The sequence below is a fragment of the Carassius auratus genome, chromosome 48 (assembly GCF_003368295.1).
Source record: "Carassius auratus strain Wakin chromosome 48, ASM336829v1, whole genome shotgun sequence".
Lineage (NCBI taxonomy): Eukaryota > Metazoa > Chordata > Actinopteri > Cypriniformes > Cyprinidae > Carassius > Carassius auratus.
In genome coordinates, this window is record NC_039290.1 from 2671063 (window position 1) to 2698223 (window position 27161).

At 41.0% G+C, this 27161-nt stretch overlaps 1 protein-coding gene across 4 annotated transcripts in view; it reads left to right on the forward strand.

Moving 5' to 3' along the window:
* Nucleotides 1-27161, forward strand: part of LOC113065508 (complement factor H) — a 93857-nt gene that overhangs the window by 61673 nt on the left and 5023 nt on the right. The window contains exons 24-30 of one of the 4 annotated variants that reach the window (XM_026236797.1): nucleotides 13-109; nucleotides 263-339; nucleotides 473-655; nucleotides 3143-3280; nucleotides 20069-20125; nucleotides 22037-22133; nucleotides 22476-22734. In XM_026236797.1, coding sequence (XP_026092582.1) covers nucleotides 13-109; nucleotides 263-339; nucleotides 473-655; nucleotides 3143-3280; nucleotides 20069-20125; nucleotides 22037-22133; nucleotides 22476-22719 — 893 coding nt within the window. In that variant the 3' untranslated portion in view covers nucleotides 22720-22734. Of the gene's footprint in view, nucleotides 1-12; nucleotides 110-262; nucleotides 340-472; nucleotides 656-862; nucleotides 919-3142; nucleotides 3281-20068; nucleotides 20126-22036; nucleotides 22134-22475; nucleotides 22735-27161 lie in introns of those variants that run through there. The other 3 variants (XM_026236798.1, XM_026236800.1, XM_026236799.1) reach the window with 3 other exon arrangements.

The following is a 27161-nucleotide window of genomic DNA, read 5'->3' on the forward strand; positions in this document are numbered from 1 at the left end:
TTTATATTACAGAAAAATCCTGTGGAATTCTTCCTGATATACTTAATGGGAGATATGAAATGACTGGGATTTCATTTGGTGACACGGCTAAACCAGTTTGTGACAAAGGGTAAGTGAAATACAATTTAGGTCATTATATATATATATATATATATATATATATATATATATATATATGCTGTTATAGTCTGTTTTAAACCACATAGAAGTTAGATTGTTTGCTGTGTTAAGTATTTGGTAAGAGGCGAATCATTGCTTTCAGATACGTGTTAGCGGGTAGAGAAACAACAAGAACATGCCGAGATCAGGGATGGGATGGCCGAGATCCTCTCTGTGAAGGTATGTTAGTTCTTACATTTGGAGAAAAAAAAATATTGAAGAGCACAAAACCATTCCTGATTTGTATTAAAATAGTTTTTATCTTTGTCCTGAAAATAAATGCCTATTCACCTGGACATGTTTTTCTCTTTAGTGGTGAAATGTTCAGCACCTCCAGTCATAGAACATGGGCAACTCAAAGATGTGCCTTTGGAAAGTTACGATTATTTAGATGCAGTCTCCTATAGCTGTAACGCAGGATTTACTCTTATAGGACAATCAACACTTCATTGTTCCAAGGATGGAACCTTTAAACCAGATCCACCAAAATGTTTTGGTAAGTTATGGTTAAAATGTCATGAGATGAAGAAAAAAAGCTAAATTATGTTTGATAACATAATAAGATGACCTCGGAGAATGGTATAGAATAATAAAACATTCAGTTCATGACTCATTTAAGAGTGTGACTATTTCTGGGATTATCTGGATTTCTTGTACTCATATTTCTATAGTTCCCTAACCCAATGCAAATGTTGATTTTCAGCCCCACCTACGACTACTCCTGTGATTTCCACAACATCCAAGCCTTCTAAATAGAATGTAATTGTCTTATGAATCTATATTTTATTATAAAAACATTAGCTATACATTAATGTTCTCATAATGGTCTTGCTTTGAGATTTAACAACATTAAGATAAAAAAGGAGCGTGCTCAGAAGCTTTCTGTAGCAAGGTTCAAATATTTATTAACAATTTAAAGAAAATTATGGCTTACAATTTAAGAATTTTATTTACCACCAAAAAAATAGAATACATTTTTTGATTTAGAGATGTGATTATTGAAAATTATTTGCCAATGATTAGGAAACATCTCATTCAAAGCAAGTTCGGAGCAAACCGCTCACTTCCAAGTATAGGTCTCTGCAGCAAAGTAATGGGAGTTACCAGATCAGGGTGTTTTTAGACCATGATACCCGATCTCATAGTGATGGTTTAGGCGTGGGGTTGAGCAGAGGGGTCAAGTAATGAAGTACAAATACTTTGTTACCTTACTTAAAGGGGGGGTGAAATGCTGGTTTTCACTCAATGTCCTGTTAATCTTGAGTACCTATAGAGTAGTACTGCATCCTTCATAACTCTAAAAAGTCTTTAGTTTTATTATATTCATAAAAGAAAGATAGTCTGTACCATTTTTTTTTTTTTCGGAAAAACACGACCGGCTGGAGGCGTGACGTGTGGGCGGAGCTAAAGAATCACGAGCGCGAGTAGGCTTTTGCGTTGAGAGCATGTGGAAGCTGTGACATTACCGGGAGGAAAAAAACACCATCCAAAACAAACCATGGCTAACAGTCCGATTCAGCGTATATTTATGATCCAGAATCAGATCCCGAGGCTGAAATTGAACAAGAGCAGCAGCAGCAACGACTACAGCAGGACGTCTCTATGTGGTATGTATTAAAACTGTATATATTTGCTTAGCAGTTTTGGAAAATGACTAAGTTCCACTTTATGCAAATCTGGCGTCAAACTAGACCTTGTTTGTAAAACAAGCATCTTCGAAATGCAGGGAACAAACAAAAACACTTGCACAACTTTGTTGATGCTCTGTAAAAATAAACTCCATCCACTGGTCCCTTAATGCTGTTTTTTTTTTGGTAATCTGTGCAGGGTTGTCTTGCCCTGGCAACCAAAAACACACTCCTTTTGTGACATTTCGGTCTCTCGCTCTGATCAGTGAACGTCTGTTGTGCTCTCAGTGCTCTGCTGTACGGGAGCGCGCGCTCTTCCGGGAGAAGTGCCCTTAGGACCCATATAAGGAAATTCCGCTCCATCTAACGTCACACAGAGCCATACTCGAAAAAAACTTCCCGAAACTTGTGACAAACCGGAATTCAAACGTACAACTTAATTTTTGAAACTTTGTCCATGTTTAGCATGGGAATCCAACTCTTTAACAGTGTAAAAAACCCGTATGCATGAAATAGCATTTCACCCCCCCCCCCTTTAAGGAGAAATTTGGGGTATCTATACTTTACTTGAGTAATTATTTTTCAGCCGACTTTTTACTTCTACTAAGTATCTGTACTTTCTACTCCTTACATTTTAAAAATAGCTTCGTTACTGCGATTTCATTTCGGCTTGTTTTCATTCCGGCTTGTCCAATCACCAATCACAACAGTTGGCGTTTACTCTGAGTCCCACAGCAGACACGCCCCTTCAAACTGAGCATTCAAGCCAGAGGACTAAAATCAGGATATAAAAATGCCTTTTATTTCTAAATTGTAAATATAACAATCTTACTAACAATATTGTGCACCCCAGGAAACATTTTTCCAGGAAACAGGCATGAAGAGTATATCCATTTTTTTACCTACACCCTATAACGCTTTCAGTGATTTATGAGAGTAACTTCCACAGATGTGTAAAGGCGGGCGTACACGGTACAAACTCGGATCGAAGATCGTGTGTCCATGCACACATCATGAGTGAGTTTATCTCAAAATCGTACGGACGAGGTGAAATACGACACGGTTTTATGACCTGGGGGGGGGGGGGGTTGTGATAAAATATGAGCAACATGAACAAAAAGTTAAAACTGTTAATAAACTTTAATTAGCTGATCCAATTCAAGCATTGTAATTTAATTTCACCTGCACATCTTCCTCGATTGAGTATATAATACTTATTTAATTTTTTCTTTTTTTTTTTCAAATATAAGAATAGAATGGAGAAGTTGAAATTATAATAATGATGATGATGATGATGATCATGATCTAAATAGTAATGTGACAGATTACAGTAACGCATGTTGTTTTTTCCACAGGGGAATGTACACAGCCTTCTTTAGCATCAAGAAATGTCATTTTATCAGGAAACGATCTCTCGACACAAATATTCCCAGATGGATCCAGTGTAACATTTGAGTGTGTGATTGGACACATGCCAGTTGACTCAACAGCATCTAGTTCCCTTTCGATACTTCACTCATACTGCGTATGGGGAAAAGCTCCTTTTTTCCTCGATACTGAAGCCTTTTTTCAATAACGCAGTGCAACTGCACTGCCATTGGTTTAATCTGTAAACTTTTTTAAACCAATGACAGCGCTGCGTAGCTGCGCGAGCCTGTGGCGATGCAGCGCGCCAAAGCCCGCCAGAATGGGCGGGGCGAATGGCTATATAAGCAGGCAATCGCCAGAGGAAATCAGATCTTACTCCTTCAGCGACGACTTCACTTCGTTGGATCTCTGCTGAACGCCTTCGCCTGGAACGAGCTCTCGCCGTCGAAGAGGCACCGCAGCGGACCAGCTGAGACCGCCGACCGCCTGCAGCGCCGGCGTACTCGCAGACAGCCGCTCTCAGCGCCGATCTCGGGCCGCCCGCTTCCGGCCGCTTCTCAGCGATCTCCTGCCGCCATCCGGCGATCCTAAAAGAGCTTTTTCCAGCGGTTTTCACCGCTCTAAAAGAGCGTTTCTAACGCCGTTTTAACGGCGACGGCCATGCCGCGCCACAGCTGTGGCACATGCAGAGCCCCTCTGCATGAGGACGACGGCCATGGTGAGTGTGTTTTCTGCCTGGGCAAACCCCATGCTGAGGCTGCACTCACTGAGACTTCATGCTGCTTTTGTGAAAGCATGAGTCTCGCCTCTCTGCGCTCGCGGATTGCTTTCTTTAATGAAAGTAATCCCGCCCCTCGCGCCCTCCCGTCTTTTTCCTCCCGCGAGCCGGCCAGGAAAAGACAGCGGGGAAGAGGGGCCCAGCGCCCGGATTTGGGTGAGCTCACGCCGGCTCAGCGCCCGCGTGCCTCACCCTCTCCAATGAGAGAGCCGTCCCCTGTCCTCTTCTCACGCCCAGAGCAGTGTCCCTCGGCTGAAGCGAGCGACCTCGTCTCTTTTGGCGGATCGGAGGACGAGCCGCTTGACGACTCCATGTCACTCGCGGCTTCTGAAACGGAGGACTGGGCTGGCAATTCTGACCCCGCCCACCTGCCGTCACTGGAGCCCATCGACGCCAGAGCTGGGATGGATGCCGAGCTTCTCCGCATCTTCTCCAAGGCCGTTGAGGAACTCCATTTGGAGTGGGCCCCCCTGAAGAGCCGACACGCAGCAGGCTGGACGAGTGGTACCTGCCAGGACGCCGCCAGGCCCCCGCCAGCGACCTGCCCCATTCTTCCCTGAGGTTCATGACGAGCTGACAAAGTCGTGGCGCGCCCCCTACTCGGCCCGCCTACGCACTTCCTCTGCAGCTCTCAGCTCAGTAGATGGCTCTCAGGAGAAGGGCTATGAGCAATTGCCGCCCCTGGATGAGGCCGTGGCTGCTCACCTCTTGTCCCCCCGCGGCTGTGGGGTGGAAAAATAAGAGAGCCCTTCCTTCCAAGCCCTGCAGGACGACCTCTGCCATGGCTGGCAGGGCCTACACTTCTGCGGGCCAAGCCGCTTCATCTCTGCACACCATGGCCATATTGCAGGTGTTCCAGGCAAAGCTTCTCCGTTCCCTGGATGAGTCTAGCTCTAGTGAACCTGCTTTCCGTGACCTCCGCAGCACCACTGATTTGGCTCTGCGCGCCACGAAAGCCACGGCCCAGGCCATCGGACGATCCATGGCCAACCTGGTTGTGCTGGAGCGCCACCTCTGGCTCAACCTAACAGAGATTAAGGAGAGCGACAAAGTGGCCTTTCTCGATGCCCCAGTCTCTCCATGCGGCCTCTTCGGACCAGCGGTAGAAGGGTTTACAGAACGCTTCACTGCAGCACAGAAGTCGTCCCAAGCCATGCGACACTTCCTGCCCAAGCGCTCCACCTCTGCCCCGAGTCGCCCCAGGACTGCGCCGACTCAGCACCAGAGCAAACCTGCCCCTTCTACCCCCCAGGCGGCACCCCCTAAGGAGCAGCACCCAGCTCGCCCCACTAGGCGCGCTAAACCGCCTAGACGTCAGGGCCCCCGGCAAAGGATTGTGCTGGACCCGACGCCCTCTAAATCCTCCTGATCGTTGGGGAAGAAAGAGGAAGGGGCAAAGTCCCGCCGCGGCCGGACCACCCCAGAAGCTCTCTCGCCTGTCTGCTGTGCGACCTGGGCCCACTGTTGTTGCGTCCACGCAAAGCGCCGTTGTTATGGCGAACACAATAAATATTTCACATTTTCAAAAAGAGAGCACTTTTCCTCTTCCACACTCGTCAGTGTTCAGGCCCCTGATCAGCGGTCTGCCATCCGACACTATCCAGCCCCTTGTCACGCGGGCCGAGGCCTGGCAGGCCATCCCCGGAGTGTCCAAGTGGGTGTTGGGGATAATAAAACACGGATACTCACTGCAGTTCGCCCGAAGACCCCCGCGTTTTCGCGGAGTGATCCCCACCTCGGTAGAGCCGGACGATGCTCAGGTCCTCCGCACCGAAGTGATGACGCTGTTAAGGAAGGGAGCCATAGAGATAGTTCCTCCCTCAGACAGCGGGTCGGGGTTCTACAGCCGTTATTTCCTTGTCCCCAAGAAAGATGGCGGTCTCAGACCCATCTTAGACCTCAGACACCTGAACCTTTCCCTCATGAAACGGAAGTTCAAGATGTTGACACTGAAGCAGATCCTCACGCAGATTTGCCCCGAGGACTGGTTCTTCTCGCTGGACCTGAAAGATGCTTACTTTCACATCCAGATAGCCCCCCATCACAGACGATTCTTGAGGTTCGCGTTCGAGGGTGTGGCTTACCAATATACAGTCCTTCCCTTTGGGCTGTCTCTAGCTCCCCGCACTTTCACGAAGTGCATGAACGAGGCGCTCTCCCCTCTGAGACAGATGGGAATTCGCATTCTGAACTATCTCGACGACTGGCTCATTCTAGCCCTGTCACGAACCGAGCTAGACCACAACAGATCCATGCTCCTGAGCCACTTACAGTGCCTAGGACTCAGGGTCAATTTCGCCAAGAGCTCACTGCTCCCCAGCCAACGTATTACGTTCCTGGGAGCAGTTTTCGACTCCGTCAATATGAGGGCGGTCATATCACCAGAGCGCGCTCTTGTACTTCAGCAGCTCGCGGCCTCTGTCAAGAACAAAGCCTGTTTCCCTCTGAAGTTCTTTCAGAGGATGCTAGGGCTGATGGCTTCCGCCTCCCCAGTTTTACAGCTCGGCCTCCTACGAATGCGGCCCTTGCAGTACTGGCTGAAACTCCGGGTCCCACCTCATGCTTGGCGGCACGGCCGCTTTCGCATCAGGGTCAACCAGGCCTGTCTAGCAGCCCTGGAGCCTTGGATGAACCCTGTTTGGTTCAGTCGTGGAGTACCCCTACAGGCGGTTTCCAGAAGGACGGTACTCTCAACAGATGCGTCCAACCTGGGTTGGGGTGCTCTGTGCGAGGGCAGACCAGCCTTCGGCTCGTGGTCGCACGAAGAAAGCCATCTTCATATCAACTGCCTCGAGATGCTGGCAGTAGAACGAGCCCTTCAATCCTTTCAGGCAATCTTGGAAGGGCGCCACATCCTAGTCCAGTCGGACAGCATGACAGTGGTGTCCTACATAAATCACCAAGGCGGCCTTTCGTCCAGCCGCCTCTGCGCACTGGCAAAGCGCCTCTTGGAATGGGCATTACCCAGGTTGCGATCGCTCAAGGCGACACACATACCTGGCAAGACGAACCTGGGAGCAGACATGCTTTCACGGAGCAATGTCCCCTCGGACGAGTGGATGCTCCATCCGCAGACAGTTCTCAAAATCTGGGAGATTTTCGGGAAGGCAGAGGTCGACCTCTTTGCCTCAGAAAGCAACTCTCATTGCCCAACTTATTTTTCAAAGGAAACAGATGCACTGGCCCACAACTGGCCCAGCCTCCTTCTTTATGCTTTTCCCCCGATCGCTCTGATCCCTCAGGTCATCAGACGAGTCAGGGAAGACAGACACAGAGTCCTCCTAGTGGCCCCACTCTGGAGGACCCAAGTTTGGTCCTCGGAGCTTTTCAGGCTTTCCATGAAAGCCCCATGGCCGATCCCCCTGAGGCGGGACCTCCTCTCTCAGGCGAACAGGACAATCTGGCACCCACAGCCAGAACTCTGGGCTCTGCATGTATGGTCCCTCGATGGGAGCCTCTGAGCCTCCCCGGGGACGTACTACACACCATTGCTCAGGCAAGAGCCCCGTCTACAAGACGCCTCTATGCCCAAAAATGGTCAGTCTTTGTTGACTGGTGCTTAGCACAAAACAAAGACCCTGTTGAGTGTGATGTATCTCCGATACTGTCATTTCTCCAGGAGCGTCTAGAAAAGGGTCTCACCCCTTCCACACTCAAAGTGTACGTAGCAGCCATTGCAGCATTTCATGCTCCTATTGCTGGCCAATCAGTGGGTCGACACAGCCTCATTGTGCGTTTCCTGAGAGGTGCTAGGCGGTTGAAGCCCCCACGCCCTCTTACCGTTCCCACTTGGGACCTTCACACGGTCCTTGGAGCACTCAAAGGACCTCCCTTTGAACCGCTGCGGTCAGCTGACCTTCGGCCCCTAACGCTCAAAACCGCTCTGCTACTTGCTCTAGCATCGGTCAAGCGTGTTGGCGATTTGCAGGCCCTCTCAGTGAGCCCTGCATGCCTTGAGTTTGGGCCCAATGACTCTAAGGTCATTTTAAAAGCCAGGCATGGCTACGTACCTAAAGTGCTCTCGACGCCATTCAGAGCACAGGTAATTTCCCTCTCAGCTCTGCCTCCGTTGTCAGGTGAGCGAGAGCTGGATTTACTCTGCCCAGTGAGGGCTTTGAGAACTTACATTGAGCGGTCTCAGCCGTTCAGGCAATCTGACCAGCTTTTTGTCTGCTTTGGTGACCGCACCAAAGGGTCTTCGGTCTCAAAGCAACGCCTCTCGCGTTGGATAGTTGAAGCTATCGCTCTATGTTACTCCTCTATGGGCCTTGAGTGCCCCATAGGAGTTAGAGCCCACTCTACTAGAGGGATGGCCTCTTCATGGGCCTGGTCTAGTGGTGTCTCTATCAAGGACATCTGTGAGGCGGCCGGCTGGTCCTCGCCGTCCACTTTTGTCAGGTTCTATAACTTGGATATCCCGACCTTGCATGCTCGGGTTCTTTCGGTTTGATACGACGGCCTCTAGCAGACTCTGTCATCATACCACCTCCAGGGAGCTAGCTCCCTCTCAGCAGTGTAGCGTCAAGGGTTCGATGGCTCCGGCCCTCTCACTTATCCTCTGGACCCCAGGGTGTTCAAGTTAAGTCTTGTCGTTCCCTACCGTGGCACGGCGCGGTTGAATTCGTTCCCCATACGCAGTATGAGTGAAGTATCGAAAGGGAACGTACTCGGTTACGAACGTAACCTCGGTTCCCTGAGATACGGAACGAGTACTGCGTTATATGCCGTGCCACGAGGCTGCGGGTTCAGTGTCGTCGCTTCAGTCGTATGACCTGATTTCCTCTGGCGATTGCCTGCTTATATAGCCATTCGCCCCGCCCATTCTGGCGGGCTTTGGCGCGCTGCATCGCCACAGGCTCGCGCAGCTACGCAGCGCTGTCATTGGTTTAAAAAAGTTTACAGATTAAACCAATGGCAGTGCAGTTGCACTGCGTTATTGAAAAAAGGCTTCAGTATCGAGGAAAAAAGGAGCTTTTCCCCATACGCAGTACTCGTTCCGTATCTCAGGGAACCGAGGTTACGTTCGTAACCGAGTACGATCAGTTACCTGTGAGGGAAACCAGTGGACAAGTCTGGGACTCAGTTGCACAAGTATGTACTGTCATTAATTATTAAGTAATGTACATTTGTAAATTCCTTTAAAATGCCTTTGAACATTTGTATTTTAAAAGGTCTCATTTAGATACGTAAAAGGACGGTATAGGTCAAGAAGTCATTAAATAGCTTAAGTCTTTAAATAGCTCATAGTGGTTTTCCCACTGACGGCAGGAATAAATCCCTGTATCATGTAATGAAGCAACACTATAGATTATTACTCATCAATTTGACAGTATTTGAGAAGCACCAATTCTAAATCAGTCAATATCTTGATTTATATTACATAAAAATCCTGTGGAATTCTTCCTGATATACTTAATGGGAGATATGAAATGACTGGGATTTCATTTGGTGACACGGCTAAACCAGTTTGTGACAAAGGGTAAGTGAAATACAATTTAGGTCATTTTATATATATATATATATATATGCTATTATAGTCTGTTTTAAACCACATAGAAGTTAGATTGTTTGCTGTGTTTAAGTATTTGGTTGGAGGCGAATCATTGCTTTCAGATACGTTTTAGCGGGTAAAGAAACAACAAGAACATGCCGAGATCAGGGATGGGATGGCCGAGATCCTCTCTGTGAACGTATGTTAGTTCTTACATTTGAAAAAAAATAAAATATTGAAGAGCACAAAACCATTCCTGATTTGTATTAAAACAGTTTTTATCTTTGTCCTGAAAATAAATGCCTATTCACCTGGACATGTTTTTCTCTTTAGCGGTAAAATATTCAGCACCTCCAGTCATAGAACATGGGCAACTCAAAGATGTGCCTTTGGAAAGTTACGATTATTTAGATGCAGTCTCCTATAGCTGTAACGCAGGATTTACTCTTATAGGACAATCAACACTTCATTGTTCTTAGGATGGAACCTTTAAACCAGATCCACCAAAATGTTTTGGTAAGTTATGGTTAAAATGTTATGAGATCAAGAAAAAAAAAGTCTTGTGAGTTTCTTCCTGTTAATAAATAAAATATTTAATGATCAGTTCTGTTCCTTTAAATAATCTTTTACCAGATGGGTGTCCAGCACCTAAAATTCCTAATGCAAAAAGAATTGGTGGAAAATCACCACCCTACAAACAGGGTAACTTTATAGAATACAAATGTGAAGACGGCTATACACTGAAAGGAGATGCTTATATTGTGTGTAGAGGAAATGGATGGAGCCCTGAACCACCACAATGCATCGGTAAGACTAAAATGATTAACTTTATTAATGTATGACTGCTTTTTGTAAAGGAACAGTTCACCCAGAATTAAATTTGTCATATACTTACTGTGTTGTTGTTTGAGGAAGTCTTAGTGAGCTATAGTGAGTCTAGCTAACCATCACATTAGTAGTTCAGAAGATAGAAATAAGTAATAATAGTATAATAACTTAAATAGTATTCAGTGGTACATAAATAGTATTTAGTAAAATAGTACGGATTCATTTGCAAACAAGGCACAATTCAATGTCAGATTTTCGGAAAGGCTGTACGACTATTTTGGATTCGTCAGTAATGTCGCACCACACAGTTGCTATTGCTTTGTCTGTTATTACAGATTGTTTGATATGTACTGACTGAGTATTTATTCATTTTTAACCTAAATCACAGCACCATCCACCATTTAATTACACTTTTTTTTAATTACACTTTTTTAAATATACTTAATTTAATCATACATACTTTATACATACACTACTGTGCAAAAGTCTTAGGCACGTTAGTATTTTCACTTAAAAGAATGGCGTTCGGCCAGTTATTTATATATTTTGCTGTATTGTGTCAGTATAAAATATCAGTTTACATTTCCAAACATTAATTTTGTCGTTGTCAAACTGCTTGTGCATTCAAAATCGCACTAGATTATTGTTAAAATGAATGGCAAACTGATATTTCCTACTGACACACTACAGCAAAAGATATAAATATCTGGCTTAAAACCCTTTTTGGGGTGAAAATACTAATGTGCCTAAGACTTTTGAATAGTACTGTACTTTACAAATGACATTGTTGCTACTTTATAAAGAATGAGCATACAGTAATTCACAGAAGTGATTAAAGACAGTGACAGACAGCACTCATCTTAACTAAATATCAGAGTGAGTGACAGAGATACAGTAGAAACGTTATGTGTGGTTTTGTATTAAATAATGACCCAGATTGTGAAATACATTTTGGTTGTGAAATTACAGCCTTAGATTAAGGGAATCATAACTTGAGAAATGAGAACATCCAAGGAGCGTGAGAAAGCTATGGATTTATTTTAAATAATTGTAATGTTCTTTAATGTAATCCATAGTGTTTTTTTGTTTTGTTTTGTTTTTTGTGGCTCTTTTTTTTAAGTATGGGTTCAGGCACCGTTTAGGCACCAGTAACATTCTAAAAGTATCAAAATGGCACCAGACCATACTTAAAGGTTATTATTTTTCACTGGCTCATTTACCAAATGGGTGCTTTCTCTTCATCCTCCACAAATTAAGCTACTGTAGGTAGTTTGGTAGCGAGAACTTTGAATAAATTATCGTTTGTGATTGACGACGCGATTGATAATGTTGTGATAAGTAGGCTATACAAACTTTGTAACTCGTCGGAAAGTGTGTTCATTTTCAATGGGCATATACTGTATGTGGCTGAAACAGGTAGCCTAGTGCATCCTAAATTTTTATTTTTTCTTTGAGGAGGTGGGGTAGTGCACAATAGGCCCCTGTGGAGCGGCCTAAGCTTTTGTTCTTAATGGCATTTTTTCCGCTTACATTACTTTAACTTTCATACTTTAAGTAGTTTTTTAAACAAGTACTTTTACACTTTTACTTGTGTAAAAAGCTTGAGTTGATACTTCAACTTCTACAAAAGTCTTTTTAAACCCTAGTATCTATACTTCTACTTGAGTAATAAATGTGAATACTTTTGACACCACTGGAGTAAGGGGAATCATTTTAATTGCATGATTTATAAACACCCAGCAGTTTTAAAATACCCACAAGGTCAAAAATGCCCACATTTGCTCTGCAGAGACCTAAGTCTCACTTCCACAAGCCTTCTTTGCACTGATTGTTCAGCTAGCCAAGCCTATTTTGAATGGCACAGAGAGCAGTCATTGAGCCAGCTAGCCAACACTACCATTGACAAAGCACATTTACATAAACAATAATATAGTGTGCCACTCTGTTCTTATAATGATATAAAATACAAAAACACTTGAAAGCGAATCAGACTACCGCTAAAGTTTAGCTGCTAAACTGTGAACACTTGGCGGATATGTTAGCCAAGTGCTAACATGAATAACTGATGAAACAATACAGTTTGTAAACCAAAATATGTGTGTTGTAATGTCTGAAGAAAGACAGACACAAGACACTCTGTCTTAACTTCTAATCAAAATGCAGAACATTTGCAGACAGGATCACCAGCCTAACTACCTAACTAACGTACCGGACTATCATAGTTTGGCTGGTCCTGCGACTTATAGTCAGGTGCGGCTATTTATCAAAATTAATTTGACATGAACCAAGAGAAATGAACTAAGAGAAAACATTACCGTCTACAGCTGCGAGAGGGCGCTCTAATGCTGCTCAATGCTCCTGTAGTCTACAATGAAAACATAGAGCGCCCTCTCGTGGCTGTAGACGGTAATGTTTTCTCTTGGTTCTTGGGTCAAAATAAATGCGACTTATAGTCCAGTGATGACTTTCCTTATCATGCCGTATTTTTGGACTGATGCGATTTATACTCAGGTGGACTTATAGTCCGAAAAATACGGTAACTGGCTCGTCTCTCACTCATTAACCCTATAACTGCCGGTGCAGTAAAATAAACGACAATTTCACAATGATTATAAAGTCTGTATGCTACACTACATTCTTTATTATTAAACAAAGAAATTAGAACAGCATCAGTCTACAATAATCAACACATTCTTAGGAAATAGTAGGTTCACAACGAATTATGAGAACTACCTCAGTAAGACAGTAATATTGTGCTTTTCCTGGAAACTTAAAGCTGCACTATTCAATTCAATTCAATTCAAGTTTATTTGTATAGCGCTTTTTACAATACAAATCATTACAAAGCAACTTCACAAAAAATTATGTTTCTACAATATTTAGTAGTAGGTTATAAGTGGTGACTGTCAGTTTGTGTGCATATTACAGGATTTTTCAGAAAAATTAATAAGTAGTATACGTAGTCAGCCAGATGGTGAACATTATTAATAGTAATTATTATATGATGCAATCACACTTGTAGCAATATTTGTTAGTTCTGTTTGTTGATTCAGGGTTAGCATCATCTGGGGTCCTTTGAAGGGTCAGCATCATCTCTTCTCAGGTGTTCTCGGTATCCAGACTGGAGCTTGTGTATATCCTAGTTAAAACAGCAAAACAGAGAAACAAATAGAGACATCATTAGCATAGCTGCTGTTCCAACAAAGTAAAATGAATCAGTTTAACCCAAGCTAAAGAATGAGCATGCACATTTGATCAGATGCAACTGCAGTCACAATTTATGAGATGCATTATTCGAATGCTTTGAGAAAGAGATGCGTTTTTTAATCTAGAATTAAATAGAAAGAGTGTGTCTGAACCCCGAACATTATTAGGAAGGCTATTCCAGAGTTTGGGAGCCAAATGTGAAAAAGCTCTACCTCCTTTAGTGGACATTGCTATCCTTGGAACTACCAAAAGTCCAGCGTTTTGTGACCTTAGGGAGCGTGATGGATTGTAATGTGGTATATGGCTAGTTAGGTATGCAGGAGCTAAACCATTTAGGGCCTTATAGGTAAGTAATGATAATTTGTAACTGATTTGGGGTAATATAATCATAATTTTTTGACCTGGTAAGGACTCTAGCTGCTGCATTTTGTAGTACCTGTAGCTTGTTTATTGAAGATTCAGGGGGGGGGGGGCAATTCGCAGGGTGCATTTAACGTCATGACATTAAATAAACCAATCAAAAGACTCTGTAGGCTTGTACAGCCCACTTGGAGCTGAAGTCCCACCCATTTGGAGCTGGCTCCGACCTCCGCTTAGAGAAGGGTAGAACTGCAGCCTGGAGATCTCCAAAAAGGGGCGGGATCTCCAATATAGGGCATGGCTTCCTCCAATTGAGAGACACGCATGCACACCCCCCCCCCCCAATCCACTTCAGTGCAAACTCCGCCCCACAGCTGATTCTGAAGTTTTTATTGGTTGCGTCCTACACTATGTAACAAAAATGCTAACCCCTAAACCTACCCCACACCTTACCTTAACCATTTAAAGAGCCACACAGATGGGAAATCAAAAATTACCTGTATTACAGTGTATGATGTAGCTGTCCATCAGTGTAAACAATGTGCAAAGTAATTAAACCAAAAAGTACACGATTTATAAAGTTATTGGCTTCTAAAGTAAGGAGTCGACTCTGAATCACTGAAACTAGTCGTTATAGATTTCAAATCTTTTGCCCATCTCTATGTACGTCACTAGGAACACTTTGCATAATAATCTCCACCTACCGTCTTGAGAGAAACGGAACTCTGACCTGCCCCAGACGCTCTGGTTGGTGTGATGGCATCATGTCGAGGAGACAGTGTGTTTTTAATTGTAAAGGCAAGTTTGTTTTATTTTCACTGCCAAAGAATGAAAATCAGAAGAACCAATGGCTAAAATTCATTTTTACCACAATACCAGAGCAGCACTTTTGTTGTGTTCACAACATTTCACTGATGACTGCTTTTCTAATCTCGTACAGCAGGATTTTCAAAGCGTTTGGCCATAAAAGAGGGTTCATTACCAACTTTATTTAGAACAACGAGCATCTCCGAATCACAACGCAAAGTATGATTATGAAGTTATGTGTCTGTTTTCTCCAGAGCGTCTTATCAGTATGTGTGCTGTCTGCAGCCTGTCTGCGCTGATCTTAAAATGAAGTGTAACTCCGTGAATAATCAACGAAGAGACATGAGAGAGATATCTATAGAAAGCTTGACATGTCTACTTTAAAACTAAACAAGTTCTGCTGAAAACAGATATTTTGTGATAAAGTAATCCATATGAAAACAACGCGATGTCTGTTTTTCATGTCTCCCTTCGTTATTTCTAATGTGACCACACCCCCGCGCTGAACGCGCTATTCAGATTCAAACTGAAGCGCGCGGCTTGAATACACCCACACAGAAGAAAAAGCAGCGAGACTGTTCGTTTTTTATTTGACTGTTTGCTTCGCGGTGAGAGGAATAAGACATAATTCACCGCAAACAGATGCTAACGCATAATTTACCGTGGAGATGTGTGCGGAACAACCAATCAAAACTGACTATGTTAGTTGACCAATCAGAACACAGTATGCTACCGAAAGGTGGGGTTTAAGGAAACTGAATCTTTTGAACAGCTTCGCGCGAACCGTTTGGGGATCTCTGAGAATTGAGGTAATTTTAAAATGATATTTTGGCAAAATGACAATGTTTTTTAACCTTGGATGGATTTAAACCTAATGTACAGGACTTATAAACAGTGATAGGAAGCTTAGAATTTTCATCTTACTGGCTCTTTAAATTGACTGAATGGCAGGATTGATGCTGAATAGTGTGGTAAAGAAAGTTTCAGTTCAGGAGATAAACAGTTAATAAGATTATGCGATATAAGACCCACCGCACAATGGAACTTTTTAGTTACACCCAGCATCGCTACCCCTTCCTAGCCTACAAATTTTGTGTTCCGGGATGGCCCTGTTGCTTGGAATAAAACGATAGAGTAAAATCTTTCCCTCCGCTGGGACAGCTCCTGAGTGATTCCCGTTTACATCATGAAGCAGAGGTTCAGACTTGAGTCCCAACACCACTCGCCACAAGCTTTGGCCTCTGCTCTCATGGAGAATACAATTGGCAAAAAGTCAGTAACAATTGGCTGAAGCCACAGCCAATAGTGAAAGTCTTTGCAAAAGGAGACCCCGCCCCATTTTGGAGGTTCTGCCCAATTTTGGAGTTCACGTCCCATTTTGGAGATCTCTGGTCTGCAGTTATTGCAAAAATTGCCCTTGAACTGTCCATGCATAATTTCACCTATAACACAAATTATAAAGACTAGCAGCTTGTTCTACATCCATTTGAAAGTTCCATGAGTTTTTTTTTTTTTTGGGGTATTTTGTTATAGACTATTTAGATACTTGATCTTCAAGCAATTTTCATAAGCAGATGCAGTTGTAGCATTATTATTATTTTTCTGATTAACTTTTATAAGACTGTATTGGAAATTAAGTTCATTTTGATTATTTTATTTCTCGTAAACGACAACTGACAGTCATTATGCCATTATTAACCATTAACCACCAAGATTGTTAGATTAATTAAATTAATTATTTTTAAAATAATTTTATGCATGCAAAAACAGCATAAACAGAACTTGAGGATTCACATGGTCACATTACACGCAGAGCTTCTGCAAACAGAGAAAAACAAAGCTATATATAAAATAAATAATTAGGCCTATATGCAAAACACTCTTTTTCTAAATAATAAATAAACAAAAATAAAGGGGGCGTGACTTCAGCAACCAGCTCCCACCTTTTTGCACATTTTCAATTGTCCAGGAGAGTTGTGCCGTTATGGGCTGACAAGATGTTGACGGCCAGCTCTGCACACTTTGAGTTTCAAAACGCTCTTCAGGAGACTACGGGTGACTTTAAGGTCACTACGTCCATGTTTTTATACAGTCTATGTTCCTTCCATGTACCTTTTTTTTTTGTGGTTTTACCACAAATGTAAAATAAATGTACAAACATTCTATGTATAATCTATATACATACTCTACATAATGAATACAACCAATGCTTTAATTTGCAATGAAATGCTTTATTTTTCAAACAATGGTAATATCAGGTTAACAGTACCTTTAACTAAACAAAAACTTAAACACTAATAATGTAAAGGCAGGGGAGGTGGAGATTCAAATTGACACGCTGGACAGCTATATAGCATCATGGGGTCAGGCTCTTGAGCACATTGCATGTACCACCGGTCTTAGATGTCACATGATTTGTGCTTGAGCTCATCTGAAGCGTGCAAACCCATGCCTCAGAACGCACAAAAATATTAAGTTCTCTTTGAAATATTGTGTCGCTTAAATTGACAAATTCACAAAAAAATCTTGGGAACAACAAAGTTAATAATGATTCCAAGATATTCAGGGTGAATATCTGAGATACAGTAGAACATATAGCTAGCTGTGATACATATACTGTGTATATCCTCTGGAAAAAAAAATGATGTACTGTACCATGCATGAATGGGGCCTCAGAATGATCAAGGCACTGAGATGTTTTGTTTTGAAGAAATTTGTTTTTCCTCCTGTTTTGGAACAGTCAGGAACACAAGGAAGATGTTTTGTTTGTTGTTTTGGCATTTCCCATCTCGGAAACTTGTGATGTGGCATTTAGAGGAAAATGACCTGAACGCTCCCACAATAAATGAAAATTAATTGTACTCCTTGTTGCTGATATTCATCCGTTGCATGTTGTTCCTCTCTCCTCCTTCACTGGGCCATATCAAAAATGAACAGAAATATAGGTGTCATCCCTATCTGCTCTAGAAAGGGTTCTGGTCGTCCCAAGCGTCTTCCATTTAAGGATTATTGGAGGCTCTTAGAAACCTTAAGTGCAGCAGAATTTTTTTGTAACCTTGGCCAGATCTGTGCCTTGTCACAATTCTGTTTCTGAGCTCTTCAGGCAGTTCCTTTGACCTCATGATTCTCATTTGCTCTGACATGCACTGTGAGCTGTAAGGTCTTATATAGACATTTGTATGGCTTTCCTAATCAAGTCCAATCAGTATAATCAAACACAGCTGGACTCAAATGAAGGTGTAGAACCATCTCAAGGTTGATCAGAAGAAATGGACAGCACCCAAGTTAAATATGAGTGTCACAGCAAAGGGTCTGCATACTTAGGACCATGTAATATTTCAGTTTTTCTTTTTTAATAAATCTGCAAAAATGTCAACAATTCTGTGTTTTTCTGTCAATGCGGGGTGCTGTGTGTACATTAATGAGGAAATTGTTTTTAGCTTAAATTATTTTAGCAAATGGCTTCAATATAACAAAGAGTGAAAAATTTAAGGTGGTCTGAATACTTTCCGTACCCACTGTATATATATCATAGACCAGGGATAGGCAACTCCGGTCCTGGAGGGCAACTGTCCTGCAGAGTTTAGCTCCAAGCCTAATTTAACACACCTGAACAAGGCAATCAGTGTTGTCGGGATTACTAGATAGATACAGGCAGGTGAGTTTTTATGAGGGCTGAAGCTAAACTCTGCAGGATAGTGGCCCTCCAGGTCCGGAGTTGCCTATCCCTGTCATAGACTGTATAAAAACATGTAGATAGTGCCCGTGACTTCACCCGTAGACTCCTAAAGAATGTTTTTGAAGCTTAAAGTGTGCAGAGCGGGCCATTGCAATCTTGGCAGCGCGTCACAGCGCTACTCTCTGGACAATTGAAAATGGGCAAAAAGGCGGGAGCTGGTTGCTGAAGCCATGCCCACCTAGCTCGACGCCGGTGTCAGCAACGGCAATCCACCTGTCACTTCAAGTGGCCATGCCCTTAATTATGCAGAACTTTAAGGCTTAATATAATTTAAACAGATGAATTATAATAATAAAAAAAAAATAATCCACCCCCCTATATGAGCTATATAGACCAACATAATTTTTTGCACCAGGCTGTAATTTTTTGTACAGGCATGTTTTTTTCTGCTGTAATGTTGGCCATTTTAGCATGGGGAGGCTATTGGACTGACTCCCTTTTACAGTCAGCCTCAAGTGGCTAGTCAATGAATTGCAGTTTTAGTCACTTCCTTGTTGGCTTCATGAGAGAGAGCGGGAGGTTGCCACTCGATATATATGGGCCCTATCATACACCTGGCACAATGCGACGCAAGGTGCAGCGAAAGTGTGTTTGCCAGTTTCGGTCCGGTGTTCTGTCAATTCATCCTACGCTGTCAGATTTTCCTACCTCCCACTAAAACAGTGGGTAGTACAATTCCACAACGAAAAATGCTACTGTAAAGTTATGGTTTATTAACGTCTACACCTACCACAACCCTAATCATACCCTTACAGTACTGCATATACAGTAATTATGTGTTATATTCGCGGTTGTTGCTAGAAGGGATACAGTTACAGGAAACCAACAATAAATATTATTTTCTACCAATTAGATTGCGTTTTTATTAAAGTCTACACCTACCTCAACCCTAAACCTACCGTTACAGTAATGCAGATACATTAAATATCGTTGTTTAGCATGAGACAAAGGACGTGATATTGATGTGCACGTGCCGGGTAGGAAAATCTGACAGGGTAGGATAAAATGTCAGGACACCAGCGCTGTTCGCATTTTCCCGTCCAGCGCCACGTCGTTTAATTACATTTGTGCGCCCACGGGCGTGCTGGTCTAAAAAAGAGGTGTGTATAAAATAAATAAATAGGCCTATATGCAAAATATATTGTTTCTAAATAATTTTTTAAATTAACAAAACTAAAGGGGAAAAAACTGCATCAAGTAGTAGCCTATATGCAGAATTTCTGTAAATATTTGTCCTGTTTGTTTCCTTTAAGCACAATGTTCGTTTTTATTGTGGATGTAAACAAATAAAAAAAATATTTAGAATAGTTTCGAATAATGTCTTATTCTTATATGACCACAACTGAATGAGTATTATAAGTTGTTTCTACTTTTATAAGGAAAAAATAAATGAATTGTAATTTAATATTAACTGCACGTCTTACTCGACTGAGTAAATCATACTAATTTACAATTTTTTTTTACCAAATATAAGAATAGAATGGAGAAGTTGTCCTAATACTAATAATGTCAATCAAAATATTACTGTGTCAGATTACAGTAACGCATGTTGTTTATATCCACAGGGGAATGTAAACCGCCTTCTTTTGCATCAAGAAATGTCATTTTATCAGGAAACGATCTCTCGACACAAATATTCCCAGATGGATCCAGTGTAACATTTGAGTGTGTGATTGGACACATGCCAGTTGACTCAACAGCATCTAGATCAGTTACCTGTGAGGGAAACCAGTGGACAAGTCTGGGACTCAGTTGCACACGTAAAGTATTGTTCAAAATAATAGCAGTACAATGTGACTAACCAGAATAATCAAGGTTTTTAGTATATTTTTTATTGCTACGTGGCAAACAAGTTACCAGTAGGTTCAGTAGATTGTCAGAAAACAAACAAGACCCAGCATTCATGATATGCACGCTCTTAAGGCTGTGCAATTGGGCAATTAGTTGAAAGGGGTGTGTTAAAAAAAATAGCAGTGTCTACCTTTGACTGTACAAACTCAAAACTATTTTGTACAAACATTTTTTTTTTCTGGGATTTAGCAATCCTGTGAATCACTAAACTAATATTTAGTTGTATGACCACAGTTTTTTAAAACTGCTTGACATCTGTGTGGCATGGAGTCAACCAACTTGTGGCACCTCTCAGCTGTTATTCCACTCCATGATTCTTTAACAACATTCCACAATTCATTCACATTTCTTGGTTTTGCTTCAGAAACAGCATTTTTGATATCACCCCACAAGTTCTCAATTGGATTAAGGTCTGGAGATTGGGCTGGCCACTCCATAACATTAATTTTGTTGGTTTGGAACCAAGACTTTGCCCGTTTACTAGTGTGTTTTGGGTCATTGTCTTGTTGAAACAACCATTTCAAGGGCATGTCCTCTTCAGCATAGGGCAACATGACCTCTTCAAGTATTTTAACATATGCAAACTGATCCATGATCACTGGTATGCGATAAATAGGCCCAACACCATAGTAGGAGAAACATGCCCATATCATGATGCTTGCACCTCCATGCTTCACTGTCTTCATTGTGTACTGTGGCTTGAATAAAGAGTTTGGGGGTCGTCTCACAAACTGCCTGTGGCCCTTGGACCCAAAAAGAACAATTTTACTCTCATCAGTCCACAAAATGTTCCTCCATTTCTCTTTAGGCCAGTTGATGTGTTCTTTGGCAAATTGTAACCTCTTCTGCACATGCCTTTTTTTTAACAGAGGGACTTTGCGGGGGATTCTTGAAAATAGATTAGCTTCACACAGACGTCTTCTAACTGTCACAGTACTTACAGGTAACTCCAGACTGTCTTTGATCATCCTGGAGGTGATCATTGGCTGAGCCTTTGCCATTCTGGTTATTCTTCTATCCATTTTGATGGTTGTCTTCCGTTTTCTTCCACGTCTCTCTGGTTTTGCTCTCCATTTTAAGGCATTGGAGATCATTTTAGCTGAACAGCCTATCATTTTTTGCACCTCTTTATAGGTTTTCCCCTCTCTAATCAACTTTTTAATCAAAGTACGCTCTTCTTCTGAACAATGTCTTGAACGACCCATTTTCCTCAGCTTTCAAATGCATGTTCAACAAGTGTTGGCTTCATCCTTAAATAGGGGCCACCTGATTCACACCTGTTTCTTCACAAAATTGATGACCTCAGTGATTGAATGCCACACTGCTATTTTTTTGAACACAACCCTTTCAACTAATTCAACTAATTGCCCAATTGCACAGCCTTAAGAGCGTGCATATCATGAATGCTGGGTCTCATTTGTTTTCTGAGAATCTACTGAACCTACTGGTAACTTGTTTGCCACGTAGCAATAAAAAAATATACGAAAAACCTTGATTATTCTGGTTAGTCACATTGTACTGCTATTATTTTGAACAATACTGTATGTACTGTCATTAATTATTAAGTAATATTTGTAAATTCCTTTAAAATGCCTTTAAACATTGTATTTTAAAAGGTCTAATTCAGATAAGTGAAATGATGTATGGTATGAGTCAAGACGTCTTTAAATAGCTAAAGTCACATAGTGGTTTTCCCACTGACGGCAGGAATAAATCCCTGTATCACGTAATGAAGCAACACTAAAGATTATTATTCATCATTTTGACAATATTTGAGGAGCACCAATTCTAAATCAGTCAATATCTTGAATACATTACAGGAAAATCCTGTGGAAGTCTTCCTGATTTCCGTAATGGGAGATATGAAATGACTGGGACTTTATTTGGCGACACGGCTAAACCGGTTTGTGACAAAGGGTAAGTGAAACAATTAAGGTCATTTTTATATATATATATATATATATATATATATATATATATATATATATATATATAGACTGTTTGCTGTGTTTAAGTATTTGATTGGTAAATGGGTACGGTTGGTAAACCATGATCTCTGGATGTTTGCACTTTGTGGTGAAGTCTGTGTGTTTCGCGTCTGCACTGATTAGTTTGTGGGCGTCTCTGTTTAATGTCGTTTACCCTGTTTGTCGGCTTCAGTGTTGTCTGCGTTGGATGTCTGTGTTTTCCTAGAACCTCATCCACTCTATGCACTTCCACTCAGCTACAAACATTTACCTTCGGCTCTATTCCCCGCAGTTCCTGTGCCATCCTCTCCTGCTGCCTTCTCACCACCATCATCCGGACTACTCACCTTCGCTCCGCCATCATCCGGATTCCTCACCTCCTCACCACCACATTGGATTATCGTCTTCTCAGCCTCATTGTTCCCTCGTGTATATTTGTTTATTTATTTTCATTAAAAACTGTTAACTTGCATTTGTTTCCAGCCTTTCCTTCATCCCACCGTCACAGTATGTTAGTTCTTACATTACAAAAATAATAAAAAAATCAGTTCATGTCTCCTTTAAAGGGGGGGTGAAATGCTATTTCATGCATACAGAGTTTTTTACACTGTTAAAGAGTTGGATTCCCATGCTAAACATGGACAAAGTTTCAAAATTGTAATTTTTTTACAACTTACGTTTGAAGGAATACTCCTTCCGGTTTGTCACAAGTTTCGGGAAGTTTTTTTCGAGTATGGGTCTGTGTGAGATGGAGCGGAATTTCCTTATATGGGTCCTAAGGGCACTTCTCCCAGAAGAGCGCTCGCTCTCGTAGAAAAGAGCACTGAGAGCAGAGACATTCACTGATCAGAGGTAGAGCGAAATGTCACAAAAGAAGTGTGTTTTTGGTTGCCAGGGCAAGACAACCCTGCACAGATCCCCCCCCCCCCCCCCCCCCCCCCCCAAAAAAAAAACAGCATTAAGGGACCAGTGGATGGAGTTTATTTTTACAAAGCATCAACGGAGTTGTGCAGGTGTTTTTGTTTGTTCCCTGCATTACGAAGATGCTTGTTTTACAAACAAGACCCAGTTTGACGCCGGATTTGCACATCGTTTATTTCTTAAGGATAATGCAGTCCCAACGAAAAAGGGTCACGATCGTGTGTTGGAACCGCAGGCGGTGAGTAAAACTGCTTCAAATATCTCTGTGTTGTTAACTTAGCTATCGGCGCGTAAGCGCATCAAGTAAAAAACATGCAAAGTTGGCATAAAACTGCACTTTCCGAATGTACACCTTAAAAAAAAAAAAAAAAAAAAAAAAGTGGAACTTTTTCCAAAACCGCTAAGCAAATATATACAGTTTCAGTACATACCACATAGAGACGTTGTTGCTGATGTTGCTCTTGTTAAATTTCAGCCTCAGGATCTGATTCTGGATCATAAATATACACTGAATCTGACTGTTAGCCATGGTTTGTTTTGGATGATGGTTTTTTCCTCACGGTAATGTCACAGTTTCCACATGCTCTCAACTCAAAAGCCTATTCGCGCTCGTGATTCTTTAGCTCCGCCCGCACGCCAAGCCTCCAGTTGCTCAGGTTTTTTTTTCTCTTATAAATAAAATAAAACTAAAGACTTTTTGGAGTTATGAAGGATGCAGTACTACTCTATAGGTACTCAAGATTAACAGGATATTGAGTGAAAACGAGCATTTCTGGGATTATCTGGATTACTTGTACTCACATTTCTATATTTCCCTAACCCAATGCAAGTGTTGATTTTCAGCCTCATCTACGACTACTTTTTTTTGCACAACATCCAAGCCTGCCAAAGAGAATGGTATTGTTTTATGAATATATATTTTATTATAAAACTTTTAGATACACATTAATGTTCTCACAATGGCCCTGCTTTAAAAAGGTTAAGAACATTAAGATCCAAAAGGAGAGAGCTCAGAAACATTTTGTTGTGATGTTCAAATATTTATTAACGATTGAAAGAAAATTATATACTTCAGTTTAGGGCTGGAATTTTTTTGCCACCACATGAATAAATAAAAAATTTAGATTCAGGGATGTGATCACAACACATAAAAAAAAATAAAAAATAATAATAATAATAATGATTGTAATAGGGAATAACATTGGCTATGCATATGCTCTAAATTTATAAAAGTGCTAATATGTAGAAATAATCTGATAAAATACCCTAGTCGCAAAGGTAGTTGTTGTAAAAAATAATCTGTAAAATATAATGTAAATAAACTGGCAGCTTTGGTTGCCAGAATTATACTGTAAAAAAATTCGGTAACACCGTTTTAGGTTTAACGGATTCATACCATAAAAAAATACCATTTTAGGTTTAACGGTTTTACCTTAATTGTACAGTTTAATACCATAATTTAACTGATATAATATTAATATACCAACTGAAATCTGTTTTGTACCTTTGTAATACACTGGTAACCAACAAAAGCAGGTGTTGATGAGAAAGTCACGTGATGGCTCATCACAAGCAGCTTTTAAATAATAAGATACATAGAAGGTGCACAGTGTGATTCACACAAGCACTAAACGCCATCATGGTGAGCCTCATTAAACTGAAATATGCGATAAACATTAATTTAACAACATTATATGTAACATACAACCCTAATAAACATAGTAATTAAAAAAAAAATCATCAAATTCAAACTAAATTTGAAATGCAACATAGAGAATTCTGGGAACATCAGTTTATGATTTTACAGGAAACTACAGTTAATTTAAAAGGTTTGTAATGTAGCATTTTCACAGTTTTTTACCATTAAAATCACAGTCATTTACTATAAAATTACATGTAAAGTCCAATACTATTTTTCACCGTATATAGTAGGGGAATTTACCAGGGATGCACAATCATGATTTTTCATGGCCGATTTTGATTTTTTTTTACAAGCAAACTGGCCGATTCCGATATCGATTTCCGATTTCTTTTGAATCTTTAAGCAACAAACAAGAAAGAAGGAAAGTGTGCATAAACAAGATGTATATTTGGTATTTAATAGGCCAAACTGGCTTTTGGCTATTGAAAACAATAACCGTAACCATCTGAAATTAACAGCAGTAACTGCACAGTAAGTATCCTACATTCAATATAAACATATACAGACAGCATTTAGCTTTTGTTTTTGAATTGGGTTGAAACCACATAGAACTGGCCTTTAATTAAAAAATTAACTGTAACATGTGAAATTAAAGGCAACAACTGCATAGTTCTACAATCCAAACACAATCAACATGCATTCAATAAGGTTTCTTAATCAGCATTCAGTATTTGTTTTAGTTTTTAAATTTGGTCTTTAGGCGATATGTAGGCGATATGTACCAAAAAGCTTTGACGGGATGTCTTCTAATAGCACTTCGTCGAGTTTTCCTTCAGGTGAACAGGTGTGTTATTTCAAACAAACTGCAACATGACCATAAACAAACGAATGTTACAGTATGAATTACTGACTGTGGAAAACATGAAATATTGTAATTAGTAGTTATGTCTTCTTTATTCGTTATATTTTCTGAATAATGTGCATTGTTAGATATAAAAAAAATATTGTAATATAGATTGTAACACTGACTTACCTGTCGAGAAGAAAACTGGCCACTTCAGCGTCTCTTTTGAAATCTTTATCCAGCATTAGCTCTTTCCACCTAGAAAAAGCTTCCCCGACATTAACTCTTGTTTTCTGTAATCTACGGTCACGTTTCCTTTTACGTTCTATTTTTGACTGTTTTGGCGACGATGTTTTCTTCTCCTGTGGCGCGGCATATGTATGATCCATAATAAGAATGCAATCCAGACTTTTAAACTTGCCGGTGCAGTTTCAAGCGGCTCTCACTGCTCTGCACCTGCATTTCTGGCTCTGACCGAAAACGCGTTGTGGATACGCGTTGGCTTAGTACTTTTTGTCCCTCTCTGCTATTATAGTTTTGCAAGATGGCGGAACTACATGGAAGCCTCCGTCGACCTACCCGTCCCATGTATATAAAGATAATAAATTCTTCATTTACGAGGATTAGTGTAAACATTGGCATAGGTATTTGTACACCATTGAGGGCATATTTATGAATAAAAATATTGATTTTAGATAATAAAATACCTAAAAAGTTACTTATTGTCCCTTTAATATCAAATAATATTGGTGGGAATTAAACAAAGATGCAAAGCGTTTCATTCATCCAATTAAAAAAATAAATTTAAGGTAATGATTCACATCTGTATTTTTTTACTTGATCCAATGAAAAATAAATAAATATTGTGTCAAGTTAAAAAATATAAATGTGAATCATTACCCAAAATTATTTTAAATGGATGAATGAAACACTTTTACGCTCGCGCAACTTCAGTGAGCAGGAAAGGGACTCTTATTTTGTGCAGTCGACTGTTCGCTTCCTGCTATCTGTGCCTCAGACATGTAGCTCTGCACTTCCAGTGCTGAACGGCTGCCCGTGTCCTGCGCACAGATTTCAAAATACTTCCACTCAAATTACATAGCGAATGATTACAATGTAGTCTGTGCAATTTTCATAGTCATGAAAATAAAGAAAACTCTTTGAATGAGAAGGTGTGTCCAAACTTTTGGTCTGTACTGTATGGTCGGTCAACTGGTGCATCCCAAGAATTTACCGTAAACCATTGAACAGGTTGTCACTGTAGCATTTTTATGTTACAGTTAAATTCACAGTCATTTTTTTGCTCATTTTATTTTTTTGCACTTTTCACAGCAAATTCACTAATCATATAGACCAGATTTGTGCGTGAAGTCTGTTCAGATGTTTTCAGGACCAAATCATGATTTGACAGTAAGATCCCAATAACATTTCATTTTGATTTTAGAAAATAAATAGGAACAGCTGAAATCACACGTACTTAAATCACATAATCTGGGTGGATTTATAAACGTTAAATTAATACATGGATATTTCTAGTACAGTTAATTAGTGCTGGTGCGCTAAGACGAATA